General features: G+C 39.3%; 2 protein-coding genes across 2 annotated transcripts; both read right to left on the bottom strand.

Moving 5' to 3' along the window:
• Positions 1-7,677: 7,677 nt before the first annotated feature.
• LOC131846079 (craniofacial development protein 2-like) lies at positions 7,678-8,451 on the bottom strand. The gene has a single exon (XM_059195297.1). It carries the CDS (start codon positions 8,449-8,451, stop codon positions 7,678-7,680), a length of 774 nt encoding a protein of 257 aa, XP_059051280.1.
• Positions 8,452-20,178: 11,727 nt separating this feature from the next.
• On the bottom strand, positions 20,179-20,970 carry LOC131846075 (uncharacterized). The gene has a single exon (XM_059195294.1). It carries the CDS (start codon positions 20,968-20,970, stop codon positions 20,179-20,181), a length of 792 nt encoding a protein of 263 aa, XP_059051277.1.
• Positions 20,971-21,977: the final 1,007 nt, after the last annotated feature.

Genomic DNA, 21,977 nt, shown 5'->3' with positions numbered 1-21,977 from the left:
ATTATTTTCTTTTTAAAATGGTTACAAGATTTTATCAAAGTTTTAATTATTGTGAAGGAAATCCGCACGCAAATGGCGGACGTTACGCAACATCCGACATTCGCTCGACATTGATAAATTTATTTACAATTCACATAACAATTGCTCAATTCATAGTAAATTTTAATATTTAATTTAGTTTTTACTATATTTAGTAATTTTAAATAACAAACATAAGTTATTAAAAAGGACTGATAATGACGCCATCTAGCGGCATTAATTGAAGCGATTATGCGTTGATATTAAGCCGCATGGTGGCTCCATCTATTGTCCTTATATTAAAGATGTAATGAATGGGATTCAGTTTCTATTAATGTTGATAATCAATATGGTAAATCAACAGCAGATGCGTCATTCATCTCCTTATTTTTATTTTGTGGGTTATAATGTAGCTGCGGCGACATATATAACTGTTAAAGCCTGATAAATTTCTATAGCAAAACCGGCTAACTATTATTAATATTACATTTTACCGAGGCGTTATATTGATTTATTTTTTTACCACCCGTTACAAAATTATATTCTCTCATAAATTCACTTAGTCACGAAACTTGCATACTGTAAAAGCGAATCGAAATACAAGGATATTTAATTACTTTTTGAGTATTTTTATTGCTCCACGTGTCTGTAAGGACATATTTGGCGACCGTGACAGGACTGTACGAAAATACAGTTTGAAATTAAAGGACTGACTCGCTGTGAATATAACGTCGCGCAATTGATACAAAGTTTATCGCGAAGATAATACAAAAGAAGCAAAGAAACCAGCTACCAGCCTTTGGAGAAGAAAGAATTGGGATTTGTACAACTAATGAGCCGATCAGCGTAGCATCTAAAGCATCGCATCACATCATTTGAAGCCAAAATCAGAGCTAAGTGCCTTTCCTTTGTTCTCCCTACAACACCTATCCATATTACAACAATCACCATAAAACCCAAATTAAAACATTGTAATAGATGTTTAAAAATATCAAGAAATTGCATCGTTTATTGTATAATAAGTAGAATCTTCCACTTGTGCATTCTATGTGCATAACCAAAAATTTAATGTCTATTTTGCAAAATATTACGAAATTCATAGTGTAACAGCAATACATATCTTTTGTTGTTATTTTATTTAATTACATATAACGATCGATAATATATTTAACATATTTTACAGTGGGTAAGTAAAGATTGCGTCATCATATTAAACACTTAATTACCTTGCCTTTAAATACATACTAGATGAAAACCCGGCTTCGCTCGGGTAGATATTTCTGTAGTCATCGGTTCTCAAAGAATATTAAAGATAAGCAAGCCATAGATACTTAAAGCTTCGTTCATTGTGTTTAATAAATACTATAGTAAATAATAAGTGCAAAAGTATTTATACAAATAATTTTTATTTTAAATCAACATTCAAAATAAATTAACAAAACATATAACTTTTAAGGTTTATTCTCTGTTAACCTCTTTGTTTTAAGCACTCTCTACTTTGCCAGATATTTAAAACCAATTGCTTCATCCAAACATCTTTCCCATTCTTGATCGTCATTTTCATTCTTTTTTTATTTAGTCCGCGCGACTCTCCGGGATTTGCCGAGTTCCTAGTTTTGTCGCTCTTTCAGTTCGACGACGTGGTCCACCACCGTCCTTTTCCCCTTCTTCCTCTTTTTCCTATCCATTTCCTCTTCCTTTCAACCTTCCCTCTCGTCCCGCGTTAGCCATTTGCTATGCTCCCAGTCTGGGGTCGAGCCCCCATAAACATGCGGGGCTTAGGGCTACAGGGACACCAAGTAGCTTAGTAATTAATTTATAATAAATAATAAATTTTGATGACGGTAGTCATAGTACGGAACGGACGTGTTTTTGGATAATCAATATTAATTAAAGTGCAATTAAATGGAGACGAAGTGTAATGGCTGCGAGGCCATAATTTATGATATTTCTTACATGGAGTGTTCAAGGGAAGCATGTAAAAAGTTATTTCACCTAAAGTATCTGGCTATGTCCTTGGAGACATTTGAAGCACTAACTCAGGGATACAGAAATCGATGGGTATGTCCAGTGGTGTGTTCTAACCCGAAACGAGACAACTCAGATACTCCAGTCAGAGGAAGCATCATGAATCAACCTTTTACCCCCGGTTATTATGTCAACACTACGCGGGGAAATCGATATCAAGCGGAAACATCGTTGATAGAAAATGAAAGTAAAGTTTTAGAAGAGATGCGAGAATTCCGAATCGATATGGTGACCAGACTGGCTAACCAAATGGCTGCATTCGAGCATTTACAAAATCAATTTCTTAAAAATGAACTGGAATTAAATGATTTGCGGAGAACTATGACGGTAGTACAAGAAAAAGCAAATAAAATTAACGGATTAGAAGATCAAATAAAAGTGTTAAAAAGTAGGAATGAAAACCTCGAAGCCTATATTAGTGACATGAAGAACAAAGAAGAAATTCCTGTGACATCTTCAGATGTAAGTAAAACATCGGAATCGTTTGCAAAAATGACCGCAAAAAATATAAAGGCGGTAGTCACAAAACCAAGTAAGGCCATAAAGCAGGCGAGCGTATCAGTGAAGAACAAGTCACGAGGTGATGAAGCCCACATGAAAATTACAAGATTTATTACAGAATCGGTAGCAACAAAGGAAAAGAATTTAAATGAAAATAACTGGACTGAAGTGAGAAAGAGAAGGTCTAGATATCCCAACGCAGAAGTAAAAAGAGGCGGAAGTATAAACTCTGTAGAAATACAGGGAACTGAGCGCAAAAAATACTTACATGTATGGCGTCTACACAAAGATACTACTACGGAAAACTTAGAAGGCTATGTTAAGAAGATATGCGGTAAAGAATGTGCAATAAAGGTAGAAAAAATAAGACATAAAACTGAGAGGGATTATGCTTCATTTGTGATAGGAGTTCCGGAAAGCGTTTACATAAAATTGTGTGAACCAGACGCCTGGCCTATCAACGTGGAATTTTGTGAATGGGTGTGGTTTCGTAAGCCAAACGATACAAAAAGAAAGTCCCCACACAATAATTGAAGTATACTATCAAAATGTTAGAGGCCTTCGGACAAAACTAGAAGTTTTTTACGCAGGTGTTGCATCTTCTGCTGCTGATCTATTTGCGATTACAGAAACGGGTTGTAATGAATCCATTAAGAACGCTGAACTAATCCCTCCAGGTTACAAAATATTGCACAGTGATCGAACTGATGGGCGTAAACAGGGCGGCGCTCTTCTCGTGGCCACACCGCGTCTCGAGCTGCGTAATGTACCTATACCGGGTGACGTCAACGTCACCGATCAGATGTTTGAACTGGTTTGTGCTACTGTGTACTCACACAATAGACTTTTATTTTTGTGTTGTGTTGTCTATATTCCACCGAATAGTAAAGAAAAGGAATACATGATGCTCTTTAAAATTATAGAACAATTATCTGTTAAATATAGGCAAGTAATAGTTATAGGCGATTTTAACCTACACTCCTGTACCTCATTTCTTAGCAATTATTTTGAGTATTTACAGACTTATTGTGGATTCATTCAGAGAAACAGAATAGCTAATTGCAATAATCGCCAATTAGATTTAGTATTGACGTCTATGGACAAGTGTGTGTCTGTATGCGCTGCGTCGGAGCCGTTGGTTTCGATTGACGCATACCATCCACCACTTGAGATATCGGTAACAATAGTAGGTAACTGACGGCACAATACACAACTGCAACAGACTGGTGGGGGCGTTTTTCATGCCGACATTCAATCGTATCAAACAAAATGGGACTTTAATAAAGCGAACTATCATTTATATGCAACATTAACTTCTGTAGACTGGACTCCGCTGTATAATTTAAGTGATATAGACGAGTGTTTGAACTATTTTTATAGTAATATTAATAATATTTTAGATGACTGTGTACCAAATAAAAAGCGAAGCGAAGGCATGTAACGTCGAGATACAATTACCCCGAATGGTACAATGCTGAAATAATTCGCGACATAAAACGAAAGGCTGCTCTTCATGAGAGGTATAAAGCGAGCAAATTGCGAACTGATTACGAATCTTTTTCTATATGTAGGGCACGGGTGAAAAACATGATTCAAAAAGCCGAAACTCAGTATCAGGATCGGGTTCAAAGACATTTATCGGAGGATCCAAAAGCATTTTGGAATTACGTTAATTCAAAAAGAAAAAATAATAATTTGCGAGATATAGTTAAAGACGGGGTGGTACTGGAAGGGGAGAATTGCGCAAAAGAGCTAGCAGATTTTTTCAGTCGGTATATAGTACGGTACCCGCTAAACTCAACGTGAGTTCGGCAGTAGCTGAATCAGGTAGTATGAATGGATCGGCGCGAATAGACATTGACAGATTCCAATTAACAGATGTTAAACGAGCTTTAGGGAAACTCAAACTGAAACGGTCTGCCGGACCTGACGGACGGGACTGCAGGCTTGTATTGTCTGAGCCGCTGGTACAAATACAAATACAAATACAAATACAAATATCTTTATTTTGCCTGAAAAGTGGTTTACAGGATTTTAAAAATTATAATTTATGTATCACACTTTTCACCAGAAACTGGCATGCAAAATTAACAGTGTCCATTTATTATTATAAGATTGTACATATTTCTCAGTTTCATTTTTATTTTCTTCATTATTAAATTAAATTTAAATTTCTGGGCAAAGTACTCCGATTACCTACTTCATGAATTAAAGTACTCATCAACAGAGTAAAAACACTTATTGATCAGCCATCTTTTTAACTCTCTCTTGAACATATTTATCGGTAGTATTTTTATATCATGCCGCAACTTATTGTAAATTTTTATTGACATACAATAGGCATTTCTGCTATACAAGTTTGTAGTATTGTATGGGAGAATGAGATTATTTGGATTCCTTAAGTTAAAATTACAGTATTCACCTTTTTTTCTAAATAATTTGATATGCATTCTTACAAATTTGCACACTTCGTAGATATATTGACATGGAACAGTTAATACATTTAAATCTTTGTACAGTGGTCGGCAAGATATACGTATGTCAACATTACATATTGCTCTGATGCATTGTTTCTGAGCTATAAGAACCCGTTTAGCATGATATGAGTTGCCCCAAATCAAAATGCCATATCTCAAAATGGAACTTACGTAGCCGTGATATGCCTGTAAGCTTGTTTTTTTATTACTAATCCTTGTTAATCGCCAGAGAGCATAGGCAAATGAATTCATTTTATTGCATATTTTATTAGTGTGATTTTCCCAAGAGCATCTATCATCCAATAGTATGCCCAAAAAAGTGATTTGCGAAGATTCTTTGATAGTGTTTCCAGCACAAGTTACGTTTAAAGACTGTTTAACTCTCATCATCATCTGCTTCTTCCTTATCCCATTTATTTGGGGTCGGCGTAATATGTTTTTCTCTTCCATTCATCTCTGTTCGCAGTCATTCCGTTATTTACTCCCTTTCTCACCATATCATCTTTCACACAGTCCATCCATCTCTTTTTCGGTCTTCCTCTACCCTTATAACCATCCACATTCATATGTAACACCGTCCTTAGGATATGATCTTCATTCCTACGCATTACATGCCCATACCACGATAGACGATTACTCTTTAACTTCTCTGACATCGGTGCCACTTTCATACTTCCTCTGATGTATTCATTCTTTATCTTGTCTATCCTCGTCACACCACACATCCATCTCAACATTCGCATTTCAGTTGCATGCAGTCGTCTCTCATCCGTCGCCTTTATGGGCCAGCACTCTGATCCATACAAAATGGCAGGCCGGATCATGGTCTTGTAAATTTTGCCCTTAAGTTTAAGGGGAACTCGTGAGTTGCACGTCGTCGCCGTAACCTGCCGCCACTTCATCCAACCTGAGTTAATCCTGTGCTTTATGGTTCGGTCTAATTCGCCATTGCTTTGGAGGAGTGAACCTAAATACCGGAAATCGGAGCAGATCGGTAATGGAACTCCATTTAGTGATATGGCTGCAGAGCCAGAAAGACCGCCAAAGTCGCAAAACATGTATTCCGTTTTGGAATTACTTATCTTTAAGCCACCACTTTCCAGCTTTTGCTGCCATATCGCCAATCTACTCTGTATCTCAGCTCCCTCCTCACCAACGAGCACAATGTCATCTGCAAATAGCATGCACCAGGGTGCCTCTTCTTGTATCTCCGACGTCAAGGCATCCATTATCAACAAAAAGAGGTACGGGCTTAAAGCTGACCCCTGATGCAAGCCTACAGCCACACTGAACTCGCTGGTATTTCCCGCGGCCGACCGAACGTATGTACGAGGTTGACTGTACATAGCACGAATCAACTCCACATACTTCACTGGCACTCCTCTATCTTTCAGGGCCCACCACAAAACCGGTCTGGGTACTTTATCGTACGCCTTTTCCAGGTCCACAAACACCATGTGCAAGTTCTTGTGAGCACGTCTGTATTTTTCACACAGCTGGCGCAGTGCAAATATGGCATCTGTGGTACTTCGGCCTGGCATAAATCCAAACTGGTTTTGGGTGATACTAGTCTCATCACGCAATCGCTTCTCTATCACTTTCTCCCATACTTTCATACTGTGAGACATGAGCTTTATTCCTCGATAATTATTACAATCCTGTACATCACCCTTATTCTTAAAAATGGGCACTAGTGAACTATTGCACCATTCCTTAGGGATCGCCACTTCCTGCAATAATTTATTAAAGAATGAAGCTAACCACTTGCATCCATCTTCTCCTAATAATTTCCAGACTTCTGCTGGTATGCCATCTGGCCCAACAGCTTTCCCATTCTTCATACTTTTCACTGCTTTCCTTACTTCATCCATACCAATCTCATTTACTACACCGATGTTTACCGAGACATCTTTTGTAGGCTCATCCCACAGATTCTCTTCATTCATAAGTTTTTCAAAATATACCTTCCAACGTGTTTTTATGTCGTCGTCTTTTAACAAAATTTGGCCTGTATCATCTTTTATACATTTCACATGCTTCATATCTTTCGCTCTTTCTTCTCTCATTTTTGTGATCCTGTATAGTTCTTTTTGACCACTGTGGTCATCAAGTGACTTGTATATTCTATCTAATGCCCTTGTTCTGGATATTGCTACTACTTTTTTTGCTTCCTTTTTAAACTTATTATAAATTATCTTTTTCTCTTGTTTCAGACGATCATTCTCTATAGGTACCTTTTGCCAATCTTTAAAAGCATTCTTCTTTTCTTTTAATATCTTTTGCACTTCTTCAGTCCACCACCATGTATCCTTATCTATTATGCCCTTTCCCTTACTTTCTCCAAAGACCTCTTTTCCTACCATTCTAATATAATGTGCTATTTCATCCCAACATTCATTCACTGTTTTTCCTTTCATATCTTTCATACTAATCATTTTGCCTACAACTTCATTCTTGAATCTACTTGCATACTCCTTGTTTTCTATCATTCGCCATTTAGTTGTAGGTGGGGGGCGTTTCTTATTTTTATTTATATGTACTTTAATTTTTAGTTCTATTAATAACAATCTATGTTGTGTGACTAAATCTTCTCCTGGTAGCACTTTACAGTCTTTCACAGTCCATAGCCTGTTTCGTCTCGTAAGGAAAAAGTCTATTTGTGTCGCATGGTGACCACTTTTATAGGTGATAAGGTGTTCCTCTTTTTTTTAAACCAAGTGTTTACTATAGCCAGGTCAAATGCTGAAGCAGTTTCTAATAAAGATTCGCCATCCTCGTTTCGTATACCAATCGACCTCCCCCCATGAACTCTATCATAGTTTTCATTATGTACGCCTACATGTCCATTAAAATCCCCTCCAACATATACCTCTTCATTTTCTGGAATACCTATCATCAAACCATCAAAATCTTCCCAAAACTTTGCTTTTACGTCTTCATCACTTCCAGTCTGAGGAGCATACACACTAATAATGTTCAGAACCATGCTCTCTACTATTACTTTCACAGCTATTATTCTATCGCTTATCCTTTTTATATCTATGACACACTTTTTCAGCTCATTATCCAGCACTATTCCAACCCCATTCCTTTTCCCAGCACTTCCTACATAGTAAAATTTATATCCTTCTCCAATCTCTTTAGCTTTCGCTCCTTTCCATTTCGTCTCCTGTATACAGGCTACTTTTATTCTTCGCCTTTTCAATACCTCCGCTAGCTCTCTTCCTCTTCCAGTCATCGAACCTACATTCCAACTACCACACCTCATACATACTTCTCTTATTTTCTGGACTTGCTTCTTATGTTGCACCCGTCCGTTGTGGTGCAACAACCCTTGTCCATTTCTCGCAGTGGCCGGGTGCTGCCCCTGCGCGTCGCCTCGGGGGTACGCCCTAGTCCGATCATCAATTCGTTCACTCAAATTCATATTACGAGAGAATGGTTTTGGCTTCAGTTTTTCTTTTATGACCGGCCGCCTGCCTGACGTCAACCCTCCTTGGGCTTCTTTAAATGATCTTCTCCGGTAGTCCGGTAGCCTCACCTTACTGTAATCTTCTAGGAAGGCTTATTTGGTTTGAAATCAGAGTTTTCCATCTCCTATTTGAACTACCAACCAAGGTTGACGAGGTCCAACTCCCCGGGCATAAGAGCTTTGTTTATAGTGGCGGCCCTAATTCGCCACTGCCATCTGTCATCATGGAGTTTTGCGCGCTATTTATGGAGGTATACCCTGCCATAGGCTCCCCGGCACCTCTCCGACAGACCGCTGCATTGTCCGCGACTGCTTATTGGTTATTCACAGCTAACCTCCATATCTGGGGGCCGTTCGCTATCCGCAACCTGCGACGCGTGTGGTGGCAATGAGCTTTGCCCCTGGAAATCTTCCTCCAGAACCACACCAGACTGTTTAACTCTATTTTTGTTAATAAATTGTATATATGTAGTTTTATTGTAGTTTATATTCAAATTATTATTATGTAACCATTCTATAATTTTCGTAATTGTTCCGTTTATGTCATTATTATATGTTTTGTCGTTATTGCAAGGTATCACTACAGATACATCATCAGCAAACATAGTGCAGTCATACTCTGTGACATTTGGCAAGTCATTTATATAAAGCAGGAATAACAAGGGTCCTAAAATACTTCCTTGTGGAACACCGTTTGTATTTAGTCTAATGGTCGATTTATATTCATTAACTTCCAGGCTTGCGTCCATTTTTGATATCTCTACGTATTGTTTTCTATTACTTAAGTAACTACTTAGCCATTCACTTGCTAATCCTCTTATTCCATACATATCGCATTTATAAATTAATTTTTTATGTGATACAGTATCAAAGGCCTTACTCATATCAAAGAAGACAGCCGTGACATGATTGCGCTTATCCATATGTGATAGCACATTATTTATAAGAGAAAAAGCAGCTGATGTTGTCGATTTGCCTTTTCGAAAACCATTTTGAACCGATGTTATCAATTTAAATTTTTCTAAGAAATTTATTAATTGATTTAACATTGCTCTTTCAAATATCTTTGAAAAGTTGGGTAGAAGAGATATCGGTCTGTAATTATCCACATCAGAAATACTCCCTTTTTTATGAAGTGGTTTTACTATAGCCATTTTTAATGGTTCCGGGAAAGATCCAGTGCTAAATGACAGATTAATTAAATAGCTTAGCACAGGAGCAATTTCATTTTTACACATTTTTAGTACCTTTGTCTGTATTTCATCGTGGCCAGTCGAGTTTGTAGATTTAAGTGTGTTAATTATTTTAATAACTTCAAACTCATCTGTTGGTCTTAAAAACATGCTGGCATGGTTCGATTGTATATTTATAATATTATAATTACAATTTGAATTAAAATTTGCCATGTCAATATAATAATTATTAAATATGTTTGCAATGTCATTCGGATTATCAACTATCTTATCATTTATTAGAAGTCTGTCAATATTTCTATTAATAGGATTTCTTTGTGTTCTATTTTGTATTAGATCCCATGTAGCTTTACAAGGATTTTTAGACTTTTCAAGGTACAATGTATTGGCCAGTTTTTGAGAATGTTTAATGCATTCTTTTAGTATTTTCGAGTATTTTTGGTACTTTATCTTTACATTGTTATCTCTTTTTTTATAATAAGCGAAACGTAAGTGTCTCTTAGTAATTGTAGACTTCTTTAAGCCTCGTGTAATCCACTTTTTAGTGTTTCCTTGCGATTTTACTTTAACTTTTATTACGGGAAAACAAAGATAATAAAATATTTTAAAGATATCATAGAACGTGGCAAATGCAGTTTCCATATTGGTTTCACTATACACATCCGCCCATGATAAACTATGTACGCATTTACGAAATTTAGAGAGATTATCTAAGCTGTAATCTCTTTTATGGTATATATATTCAACTTATGTCTAAAGAACGAAGTTTTTCCTAAAAGGTGGAAAACAACTCGTGTAGTTCCGGTGCCAAAGACAGGAGCAGGTAAGGGCGTAGATGGATACAGGCCGATAGCAATACAGTCAACCCCTGCCAAGGTTTTTGAGTCCGCATTGCAAATGACCATGTATAATCAAGTAAAGGCGCAACTATCAGAAGCACAACACGGTTTCCGGCCGGACTGCAGCACAACGAGTAATTTGATTACCTACATGACAAAGCTCATACCGGCAGTGGACAGTGGAGGGCAAGTAGATGTCGCTTATTTCGATTTTAGGAAGGCGTTTGATGTCGTGGATAATGACATATTGCTAAAGAAGTTGGCTGGCGTTGGATGTACTCCGCATATGTTGCACTTCCTATCAAGCTACATGACTGACAGATGCCAGTATGTTGAGTACGCAGGATACAAGTCTGAACCATATTTTGTCAGGTCAGGGGTAAGCCAGGGAAGTACGTTTGGGCCTCTGGAATTCATCATCATGGTCAATGATTTACCAGAGGTTATTACCAATTCGAGCTGCTTACTATTCGCCGACGATCTAAAAATTTTTCGATCGATCAGAAGCCCTGCCGATTGCGATCTTTTTCAAAGGGATATAAATAGAGTGGTTGCATGGAGTAAACTTAATAAACTATACTTTAATACATCGAAATGTATGACAATTACTTTTACCCGGAAACATAACCCAATTCATCATGGCTATGAAATTGACTCATTAAAGTTAAAAAGAGTAACAGAAGTAAAGGATTTAGGTGTTAAATTTACCGCCGATCTGAAATTCAGGGATCACATAGTTAGTATTTGTAAGAAGGCATATAGAAATTTAGGGTTTGTTCTTCGTCGATCAGTTAATTTTACTAATATTACAGCGATCTGTTCATTATATAATGCTTTAGTTAGAAGTCACCTAGAAAATAATGCAGTCATTTGGGCTCCACATGAAGCTAAATATAGTCTCATGTTGGAACGCATTCAAAATAAATTTATTAGGTTTATATATTTAAAGAAATATGGAGTATACCCTTTCTACCCGCTAATGTATCCTAATCTGTTTGTATTAGATATGGTAGGGTACAACGAATTGCGGATGCGGAGAGAGTTATGCCTTGTGTTATTTAAATTGATTAGGGGTAAAATTAACAACAGCCAGGTGTTGAGTTGTGTGGAGTTCTGTGTTCCGGATAAATATGTATGGTGTCGCCATCGACCGCAACTGCTGGCTGTGCCGCGCGGGGCCACACACTTACTAGGCAAAGCACCGGTCACAAGAGCACTGCGTACATTAAATCATATAACGGAGCAAATAGATCTATTTTCTTGTTCTCTGAATGAGTTCACGAAGATCGCTTTATTTATTATAAGTTACAATTAATTTAAAAAATAATGTTTGCTGCACTATTGTATTAGGCTAAGACCTGTAAAAATAGATGTAAGTGTGGAAAATAAATAAATAAGTGCCATACTTGGTTATAGTTTGTTTTTTAATCCGGGAGACTAAATTGACAGGTTTAAATGTCAAATTTTCAAATAATTTTAGCACCTCGGCTGTATGGGCAGTTCCCTTTGCCTTTCCGATTGAGGATAAATGAAAAACCAAAAAAGTTATCACCTGTAGCGGGGTAGCCGTACCGATTTGTTTAATCGGAAACTTTTATTCTAATAACTTAGTTTTAAAGTTTAATATGACGTTTCCAGAACAGAATTGTATAATTTACGTACATATACTAATGTATCCACTACTATCGTAGTGTTATACGGAATAAAAATATATTTTTGTCGTTTCCGTACAAATAGTAATTTTTACAGTATTAATCTACAAACCAACAATTTTTTTCTTACAATCAGCTAAATAATATATGACACTATGAAAATGTCATTTGTTTTATAAAAAAAAGGCAGCTAGTCTTTATTTTAGTGAAAAATAACAAAATCTATTTTGATACAACAACCATATATTTATTAATACTTATACAGGTTTAAATGTCAAATTTTCAAATAATGTTACCACCTCGACTGTATGGGCGCAGTTCCCTTTGCCTTTCCGATTAAGGATAAACAGAACCAAACAAAATGTTACCACTTGTAGCGGGGTAGCCATACCGATTTGTTTTATCGGAAACTTTTATTCTAACAAATTCGTTTTAAAGTTTAATATGACGTTTCCATAACAGAATTTTATAATTTACGTAAATATATTAATGTTTCCACTACTGTCGTAGTGTTATATAGAATAAAAATATATTTTTGTCGTTATCGTACAAATAGTAATTTTTACAGTATTAATCTACAAACCAACATTTTTTTTCTTGCAAGCAGTTAAATAATATATGACACTATGAAAAGGTCATTTGTTTTATAAAAAAGGCAGTTAGCCTTTATTTGAAGTGAAAAATAACAAAATCTATTCTGAAACAACAACCATATATTTATTAATAGTAATTAATACCTACTTATACTTTATTAATTTTGTGTTAATGCTTTTTAAATAAACACCCACACATTATTTCCGTATAATCTATAAAAATGGGTAAATAACATTAATTTCCAATAGTGCCACAACCTTATTTAAAAAATGCAAATACCTGGCATTATGTGTGTAATAATAAAATGTGAAGAAATTGTGAGTGTTATTAAGTTTTTTTAATAAGTTCGTCAGAAAAGAGAAACAACATTTGACATTGGACATTGACTTTAATTTTTGTAATTTATATTGTAAAACTTTAAAATGGGCTAAAAAGGACTTGTATCCAGAGCCGTGAAACAAATTAATAAAAAAATATTGTCAAATTTGTCTCGCAATTGGTCAATTTAAAGAAAAAACACATAACTCTTTTATCATAAAAAAATTGTCAAAAACTATATTTTCGCGAAACGTCAACGACACGTGTCATATGTCACAGTTCTTTGTGATGGATCTTTGGCGCAAACGCACGCGTAGTGTTGATTGGTTGTTAGCTAGTGACATGAAAAGATGGCGACTGCAGTTTGTTTGTCAGTGTTTGTAATTAGAATTTAACGAAATACTCCATAATCCGAATTTTGCGGATATATGTTGTCGACTCGAAATCAATATTTTTTTATGTTTTGTTATTCACATAAGATTTCGTTCGAGTCTACCGTACCCCTTGATGGAATTATTAATATAGATTACTTTCTGCCATAATTATTAATAGCTTGCATATTTTGTCCTAATTATCTACAACAAGTAATAAATATAATTTTTATAGATAAATATCAACCAATATTAATTTTTAATTAATATAAAATAAGTGATAAATAGATTAGGTTAGGATAGTATTAGGTTCCTTTATCATTAATTTTGTTTGTTTAATAAATCTAAGGTATAAATTATATTACATTAGGGATATCTAAATTGGTTTAGAAATCCGTTTGTAACTACGTTGTTAATTTCACGTACGTCGCCGAACATTCTAGGGTCGCTGCGCTGCGCATTCGCAGCTTACTGTCAGCGTTCCAGCGCAGCGCTTACTTGCTGCGCTGGAACGCTGACAGTAAGCTGCGGCGTACGGCAACGGTCTACAGCAGAGAACGCCGTAACGAGGAGCGTGAGCGATAATTATTTGTTATATTGCAGTGCTTCTTTCTCGATATATATATTTACCCTAAATGGTATTTCTTCAAATCACTAGGCAACATAACGCAATTTTAGAGCTAGATTCTAAAGCCTAAAAAAAAAAAGAAAATTAAACGTTTCACTGTCAACACTTGTCATACTCAATAGACAATAGATTGATACTTGTCATTCTTTACTTTGCGTGGCAACTATTGCGTCATCATTTTTAATTGTTCTTTAATTCTCAGTATTTTTATTTGAAAACATATAACATTGAGTGTTTTTAGCATGCCGAAACGGAAAAATGAAGACAAAATACAGAAATACAAAAATAAAATACGACGTCTTGAAGAGAAACGTAATAAAGCTCGACGACGTAAATCATCATATTGCGTCTCGGATTCAGAAGAATCTATCCAATATAAACAGACAGGTAAGTTTTATATAGTAAATAATTACAGATATGCAATATCCCAATATACATTACAAAGGTTACGGGTACAAAAACTTGAACATGCAAGTTGCGTCATCCCTAGAAAATATCGTTGAGATATTACAAAGGTCGTCAGTACTAAAAACATACAAGTTGTGTCATGCCTAGGGAATGTCCGTGAGACATTACAAAGGCTATTTGCACTAAAACTTGAATACAGAAGTTGCGTTAAGCAAGGCGATTATACTTAGTATAGTTACTATCAAAGGTATCTGTTCTAAAACTGGAACATACATGCTGTATAAACCCTAGGGAGCATCCGAGAGATGTTACGAAGGGTATCACTATAAAAACTTGAACATGCAAGTCAAATTAAGCCTGGGAAGCATCCGTGAGATGTTGCGAAGGCAATGTTTAATAAAAACATAATATACAAGTTTTATTAAAACTGGTAAATTTAAAAAGTGGCTTTTCTAAATTAATTCACGCCTTTCAGATCAATCTGAGGAAAACAATTATACAGAATCTTTAATAGATGCTGTATCTATATGTTCACAAGGAACTAATCTGCCCTCAGATATAGAAAATATGGACCCAAACGTTATACAACAACAACTTCACAGAGATAATCAGATAAACCAACCGAGGGGGTCCACTGAACAGTGCACAGGTGAACCAACTTTAAATAGTGATATATTGCAAGCTCTTGGTGATGCAATGGAGGAAAAGCCTCTATTCGGTGATAATATCAATAATGAGTTAGCAAAACGATGGAATAAAATAGCGAAAAATGGGTTAGATAGAGAAGTAAAAGAGTCATTACTGAAGCAGTATTTAATACCTGATAATTGCAAAACTTTGCAAGCTCCTAAGCTCAATCCAGAAATCATGGCCACAATTTCTGATACTGGAAAAAGACGAGATAAGAAAATAGAGGCTGATCAACAACAGTTAGGTCAGGGCATATCAGCGTTGAGCAAGGCACTATCCTTAACAATTACTGACACAGGTGATAGACTAAATATAATAAAAATATTAAGTGATGCCTCAAAAATATTAACAGACTTACATTGTCACCTGACATTTAGTAGGAAGAAAATAATCTCAACTTCCTTGGACAAAAAGTTTTTAGAAATTATAAAAGATATAGATAGAGATGAATATCTCTATGGAGAGAATTTATCAGAAAAAATAAACGCCTTGAAAACCGCACAAAAAACTGGACAAACAATTAAAAAATCTGACAATTTAAAGCCCTCAAACAGAAGAACATTAAATCCTAGCACTTCGGGAAATTTCCGGGGCCTGCCTCGATATGCAGCACCAAAACCCTTCAATCGAGGTGGACCAAAACGCCTGATGGAACGAAACCTTCCATACAAACAGCAGCATTATACAACAAGGAAATCCAAACAAGAAATAAAACCTCCTGCTCGGAAGTAATGGTATGTCATGGTGGCAGATTATCACATTTTATCCAATGGTGGGAAAAAATCACTGATAATACTACAATCATCCAATACATAAGAGGTTATTCTATACCTTTCACCACTTTACCATTTCAAAACATTATTCCAAGTTCATTTCATTATAATTCTGATATAGAGAAGCAGGATATGAAAATTGCTATTACTAAATTACTTGAATTAGGGGCCATTTCTGTTTGTGAGCCCCAGCCAGGTCAATTCATTTCCTCTATTTTTCTAATTCCTAAACCAAATGGCAGTAAAAGATTTATTTTAAATTTAAAACAGTTAAATAAGTTTGTAGCTACAGCACACTTTAAAATGGAAGATCATAGGACTGCGGCATCCTTGATAAATAAAAATAATTTTTTAGCAAAAATTTACCTTAAAGAATCATATTTGCTTATATCCATAAACCCAGAAGATCGAAAATTCCTTCGCTTTAAATATGATAGATTATATGAATTTAAATCACTACCATATGGCCTCTCCTCTGCTCCCTACATTTTTACAAAAGTCATGAGAGTAGTAGTCACATACTTAAGGAAAAAGGGATCGTATCGTATCGTATCGTATGTTGGACTCCATTCTCCGCAATTAGCCTCACATTCGGGCCGTTGTGCGTGTAGAGCCAGACTACTAAAGTAGCCAGCCAAGCTCCTCCCAAAAGCGCAGAAGACTCCTGGTGTCTTCGCAGGCTTCACGGAGCGACCTCACCGTTCCGAGGATTTGTTTTCGTTGTTGGGCCACTGCCGTGCACTCCAGGATTACGTGAGCCGCCGTTTCTTCAGCTTCAAAGCAGCCCCGACAAAGGGGGCTGTCTGTAGCATCAATTTTGTATAAGTGTTTGTTTAGGGAACAATGGCCCGTTATTGTCCCTATCATTATTTTGAGGTTTTGTCTATCTAGATTAAGTAGACGTGTTGTTAACCGATGGTTCGTTTTTGGAATTGCCACTTTAGATTGTTTGCAATCAGTGGTTAGGTTCCATCTTTGGTTTTGTATTTCGGTGGATCTCTGGCGAATCCAGGTGCGAAATTGCGAGAATGGTATTGGCATAAGCGGGAGGGGGCCTGCAACCACCATACCGGATCCTACTCTCGCTAGTTCGTCCGCGGCGTCATTGCCATATGATCCGCTGTGCCCCTTTATCCACTGGATAATTACTCCGTTGTGCGTTGCAATTTTTTCCAGGGCGATGTGGCACTCGATTATTAGTTTGTTGTTGGATTTTCTGTTCTGTAGTGCTTTAAGCACGGCTGCACTGTCCGATATGAATTTAATGTTGAAATTGTTGACCCCTAACCTGTACACGGCTTTTGCTGCCTCGGTCAGGGCAACACATTCGCACTGAAAGATCGAACTGTGTTTGCCGAGCGGTATAGATATGTTCATGTTGAGGTCAAGGGAATGTGCCCCAGCTCCTGAACCGTTCTGTGTTTTGGAGCCATCTGTGTAAATGCGTAGTTCATTTACTGCAGATTGGTCCCTTTCCTCCTCCTTCAATTGTATTTGGTATTTCCTGTTAAACGAGTGGTATGCTTGAGTTCTGTCACACGGAGCGGCAATCAAAGGTTCATATTCGATTGCTTGGTTCAGGATGGTTGTGTGAGAACTGTAATGGTTTTTGCCCCATAGACCAAGATGGTATAATCTTGTGGCAGCTATAGCTGCTTCTTGCTGTATGTATAGGTCGAGGGGTGTAATGTTAAGGGCTATTTCCATTGCCATTGTTGGGGTTGTTTTCATACATCCAGTAACTGAGGAGCACGCAAGTCTTTGGAAAGATCTTAGTTTGTTGACTGTGGTCGTGAGTTTCGACCTTGTCCACCAAACCAAGGCCCCATATACCAGCATTGGTCTTATTACTGATGTGTATAGCCAGAGAGTTATTTTCGGGGAGACACCCCATTTATTACCAAGCATTTTCCTGCATTGATAGAATGCAATTGTGCTTTTGTTAATTTTGTGATCAAGGTGTTTATTCCAGAGAAGTTTACTGTCTAGTATGACTCCCAAGTACTTGACCTCCTCCTTAAGTTTAAGCTCTGTATTAAAGAGTTTCGGTAAATTGAAAGTGCCTGGAGCTCTTTTGTTGGTGAACATGATGAGTTCTGTTTTAGAAGGATTCACGGAGAGTTCATGGTTTTCGCACCATCTCTCTATTGTTCTGAAGGCTTCTCTCATGCGATCGCATAAGGTTCCCTCAAAATTTCCTGATATAAGTACAGCAATGTCGTCTGCGTAACCTACCGTGTAGAGGTCGTTGTCGTTGAGCTCCTCAATGAGTTCATTGACGACTAAGTTCCACAGGAGTGGCGACAGGACCCCTCCTTGTGGACATCCTCTACTTACGATCCCACGTGTGGTAGTGTTTACGGTGAACTGAATTGCACGGTTTTTCAGCATGTTGTTTATCCATTCTATGAGAGTTGTTGGTACTCCATGTATGGCAAGAGCGCGACTGATACTGGTAAAGTTCGTTTTATCAAAGGCCCCTTCGATGTCTATGAAGGCACCTAGGGTAGGCTGCTTTGAGTTTAGCGAATTACCAATGCGGCTTACAACGCTGTGGAGTGCTGATTCCGTTGATTTGCCTTCACTGTAGGCGTGTTGGTTGGTGTGCAGTGGTTTGTTTATACATATCAGGTCTCTGATCTCTTTGTCGCAAAGCCTCTCCATTGTTTTTAGTAAAAACGATGTGAGACTAATTGGTCGAAAGGACTTGGCCTGTGTGTAGTCACCTCTGCCAGGTTTCGGAATGAAAATTACTTTCACTTCACGCCATTTCAAAGGTATGTATCGGTGAGCTAGGCATGCCCGGAAAAGTTGAACCAAGTGTTCAGCTATTATGTCACCGCTCCATTTCAGGAGAGCCGGAAAAATACCGTCTAGTCCTGCAGCTTTGAAAGGTATAAATGTGTTGATTGCCCATGTAAGTCTTTCTCTGTTTATTACTCTGCTTGCTATCTCCCAGTCCGAGCTGCTGGTTGTCCTACTTTCCTGGGAATTCCATGAGTGGTCATTGTCCGCAAGGAATCCTGGGAAGTGAGTTGACAGTAGTAGTTCGCAGGTTTCTGTGTCATTTGTTGTGTAGCTATTATCCGATTTTTTAAGACAGCCTATTGTGTGTTCTTTCTCTTTGGAAAGGCAGGCTTTCACTTTGACTGCTTGGTTGTTATTTTCTATGTTGGTACAGAATCGCCTCCAACACTCTTGTCGTCTGTGGCGAATTAGTTTTTTATATAGTTTCCTTTTAGTTGTGTATTTGTCCCAGTCACCTTGTGATCTACTGTTCATCGCTGCGTTGAACAGTTTCCTCAGCTTCCGTCGATGTTTCTCTAGTTCGAAACACCACCAGTGTTGCCTACCTTTGTTTTTGGGTGTGGTAAGAGGGCAAGACCGTTCGTAGCTAGAGGTAAGTATGGACGTAATGTTGTTCGCATAGTTGTCTAGTTCCGTTCTGTCAAGGTTGTCAGGGAGGCAGAGTTGTTCCCCTACGTAAGCACTAACTAATCCTATGAATTTGGATTTGTCCGTGTTCCGGGGTATCCGTCTCGGCTGGGGTTTTGGTAGTGATATGTCAATTGTAAAACGGATCCATCTGTGATCGGAGCATGAAAGCTCGCTGGACACATGCCAATCACGAATGGACCCCGAGATGCCTGTTGATGTTAGTGTTAGGTCTATTATGGTTTGTGATCGGGCATTTATGAACGTTGGTTCCGAGCCCTTGTTTTGTAGAGTGAGATTATTACTAAGAATAAAAAGAGCTAATTCCTCACCTCTGTTGTTCGTCTTACTGTTGCCCCACAGCGTGTGGTGCGCGTTGGAGTCAGTGGCGACGACCAGCTCCAGCTTCTCCCTCTCACAGTACTCAGCCAGCTGGCCAAGCTCTGGTGGTGGTATCTCCCCGTCGCTCGACATGTACGCTGAGGCGAGGACGATGTCAGGGAGGTGTGCTGCACTGGTAATTCTTACTGGTGTTAAATCCCTTGAACAGAATTCGTTAATTAGTGTTGTTTGTACATGGTTGGGTAAGAATACGCATGTTCTTGGTTTACTTACGGAGGTATCCAGTATCACTTTTCCTCCGCTATTTCCGAGACCACAAATTTTGTTCTTCCTGATCCACGGCTCTTGGATCAGGGCTATGGTCTCTGCGTTGTTTTCCAGCACTCTGCGAAGAGAAGCCGTCGCAGTTTGGCTGTGCTGGAGGTTGCACTGCAGGATTTTAGTCTTCCCGTAGGGGGGAGGAGTAGAGGACGCTATCGCTAGCTTCACTCTCTCCCCCCTCCGCCGGAAAGCACTCTTCATCCAGGATGAAATCCGGAGAAGGTGGATCCTGCACTTCCATCGCAGTCGGAGTTACTACTCGTTCTGCCGCAGTTACGGGAGCCACTGTCGACGTTGTCGGTTTGGGATCCGTTTGCTGCTCAGCAACTTTCGTAACTTCCGACTGTTTGGTGTTTGTTTTTGTTTGATGGGAACCATCTTTGTCCATGAAGCGAACGTAGATGTTTCCCATCATGTAGTAGATCCTTCTTTCCTGGGCCCTTAACACGTCGACATCAGTCTCAGGAATACGGAAGAACAGACAAGTCCCTGGTGGGTCTGTCCAGATCCTCTCGTGTGTCAGGGTCCAGGAATTCATGTTCAGGTTGCTGTTCTGTCCCGAAAGAAGTTCCCGCAGTTCTGTGGTGTCCCCGGTTTCCCCTGGAACAAAGAGCAGGCACGGCACCTTCTTCGGGATGGCCGACTGTGGTCGAACGACTAGGCTCGAGTCTTCCACTGGAGAGGCCATGGTTTGGACGGTCTGTTCTAACCAGGCTCTGGTGAAGTCATCCTCGCACCAGGTTTTGAGGACGCCATCCGCAAAATGAGCCTTGCCTCGGAACTTCAGGTCCTTTCTGGTTTTAGCTGGGAGTGTCAGGTTGGCTCTTATTTGTTGCCTGAGCCTTACCTCAATCTGCTTCCTGAGATCCTCAGCTTGGTCTTGTGTTAGGTCAGAGTAGGGTTCCACCATTCGGTTCTGGGCCCGATCCTGTGGAACATCGGGTATGATTGGAACCTGCGGGGCGCCCTTTTAACGGGCACTGACCTCGTGTGTTACGCGGATGACACCTTGGTCTCTGCCCGGGGGCGGGACCTACGGGAAGCTACCCGCTTTGCCACGGCAAGCGTGGCACTGGTCGTCGGCCGAATAAGGAGGCTTGGGCTCCAGGTGGCGCTGGAGAAGACCGAGGTCCTATGTTTTCATGGGCCTCGGCGCGCGCCACCTTCGGATGCCCAGCTGGTCGTCAGTGGCCAGAGGGTGGGGGTCAAGTCCTGTATTAGGTATTTGGGGCTTGACCTGGACAGTCGTTGGAGCTTCCGCGCTCACTTTCGGAACCTGGTCCCTCGCCTTATGGCAGCCGCCGGCGCTCTTAGCTGGCTGCTGCCAAACGTGAGGGGCCCGGGAGAAGGTTCCCGCCGCCTATACCTCGGCGTGGTGCGGTCCATGGCCCTGTACGGGGCCCCCATCTGGGTGGGGGCCCTTGGTAGGGAAAATGTGGCCTGCCTCAACAGGCCACACAGGGTCATGGCCATACGGGCCATAAGAGGCTACCGCACCATATCCGGGGAAGCGGCGGGTCTGCTGGCGGGGTCTCCTCCGTGGGACTTGGTAGCGGAGCTCCACGCGTCAGTGTACCACTGGCGCGCGGAGCGACGTTCCATGGGGAGGCACCCGCTGGCCATGAGATTGGAGCGCGGAGGTCCGACTTTCGGCGGATCCTCAGGATCAGATGGAGAGAAAGGCTGGCCAGTCCATCGGCCGGCCTGAGGACCGTCGAGGCTGTCCGTCCCATCCTCAAAAGATGGATGAATAGGAGATGGCCACTGACGTACCGCATGACACAGATACTGTCCGGGCACGGGTGCTTCGGGCGGTATCTGTGTCATGTGGCGAGGAAGGAGCCGACGACCGGCTGCCACGAGTGCGGAGGTGTGGAGGACACGGCGCAACACACGCTGGACGAATGTCCAGCGTTC

This window comes from Achroia grisella, unplaced genomic scaffold, assembly GCF_030625045.1.
Source record: "Achroia grisella isolate CSIRO2021 unplaced genomic scaffold, CSIRO_AGI_Agris_v1 utg4880, whole genome shotgun sequence".
Lineage (NCBI taxonomy): Eukaryota > Metazoa > Arthropoda > Insecta > Lepidoptera > Pyralidae > Achroia > Achroia grisella.
This window is presented reverse-complemented; position numbering and strand designations above follow the sequence as displayed.

Coding starts and splice junctions, on each gene's coding strand:
- LOC131846079 (XM_059195297.1), bottom strand. CDS start 8,451: ATGAATTTGAGTGAACGAATTGATGATCGGACTAGGGCGTACCCCCGA.
- LOC131846075 (XM_059195294.1), bottom strand. CDS start 20,970: ATGGTGGAACCCTACTCTGACCTAACACAAGACCAAGCTGAGGATCTC.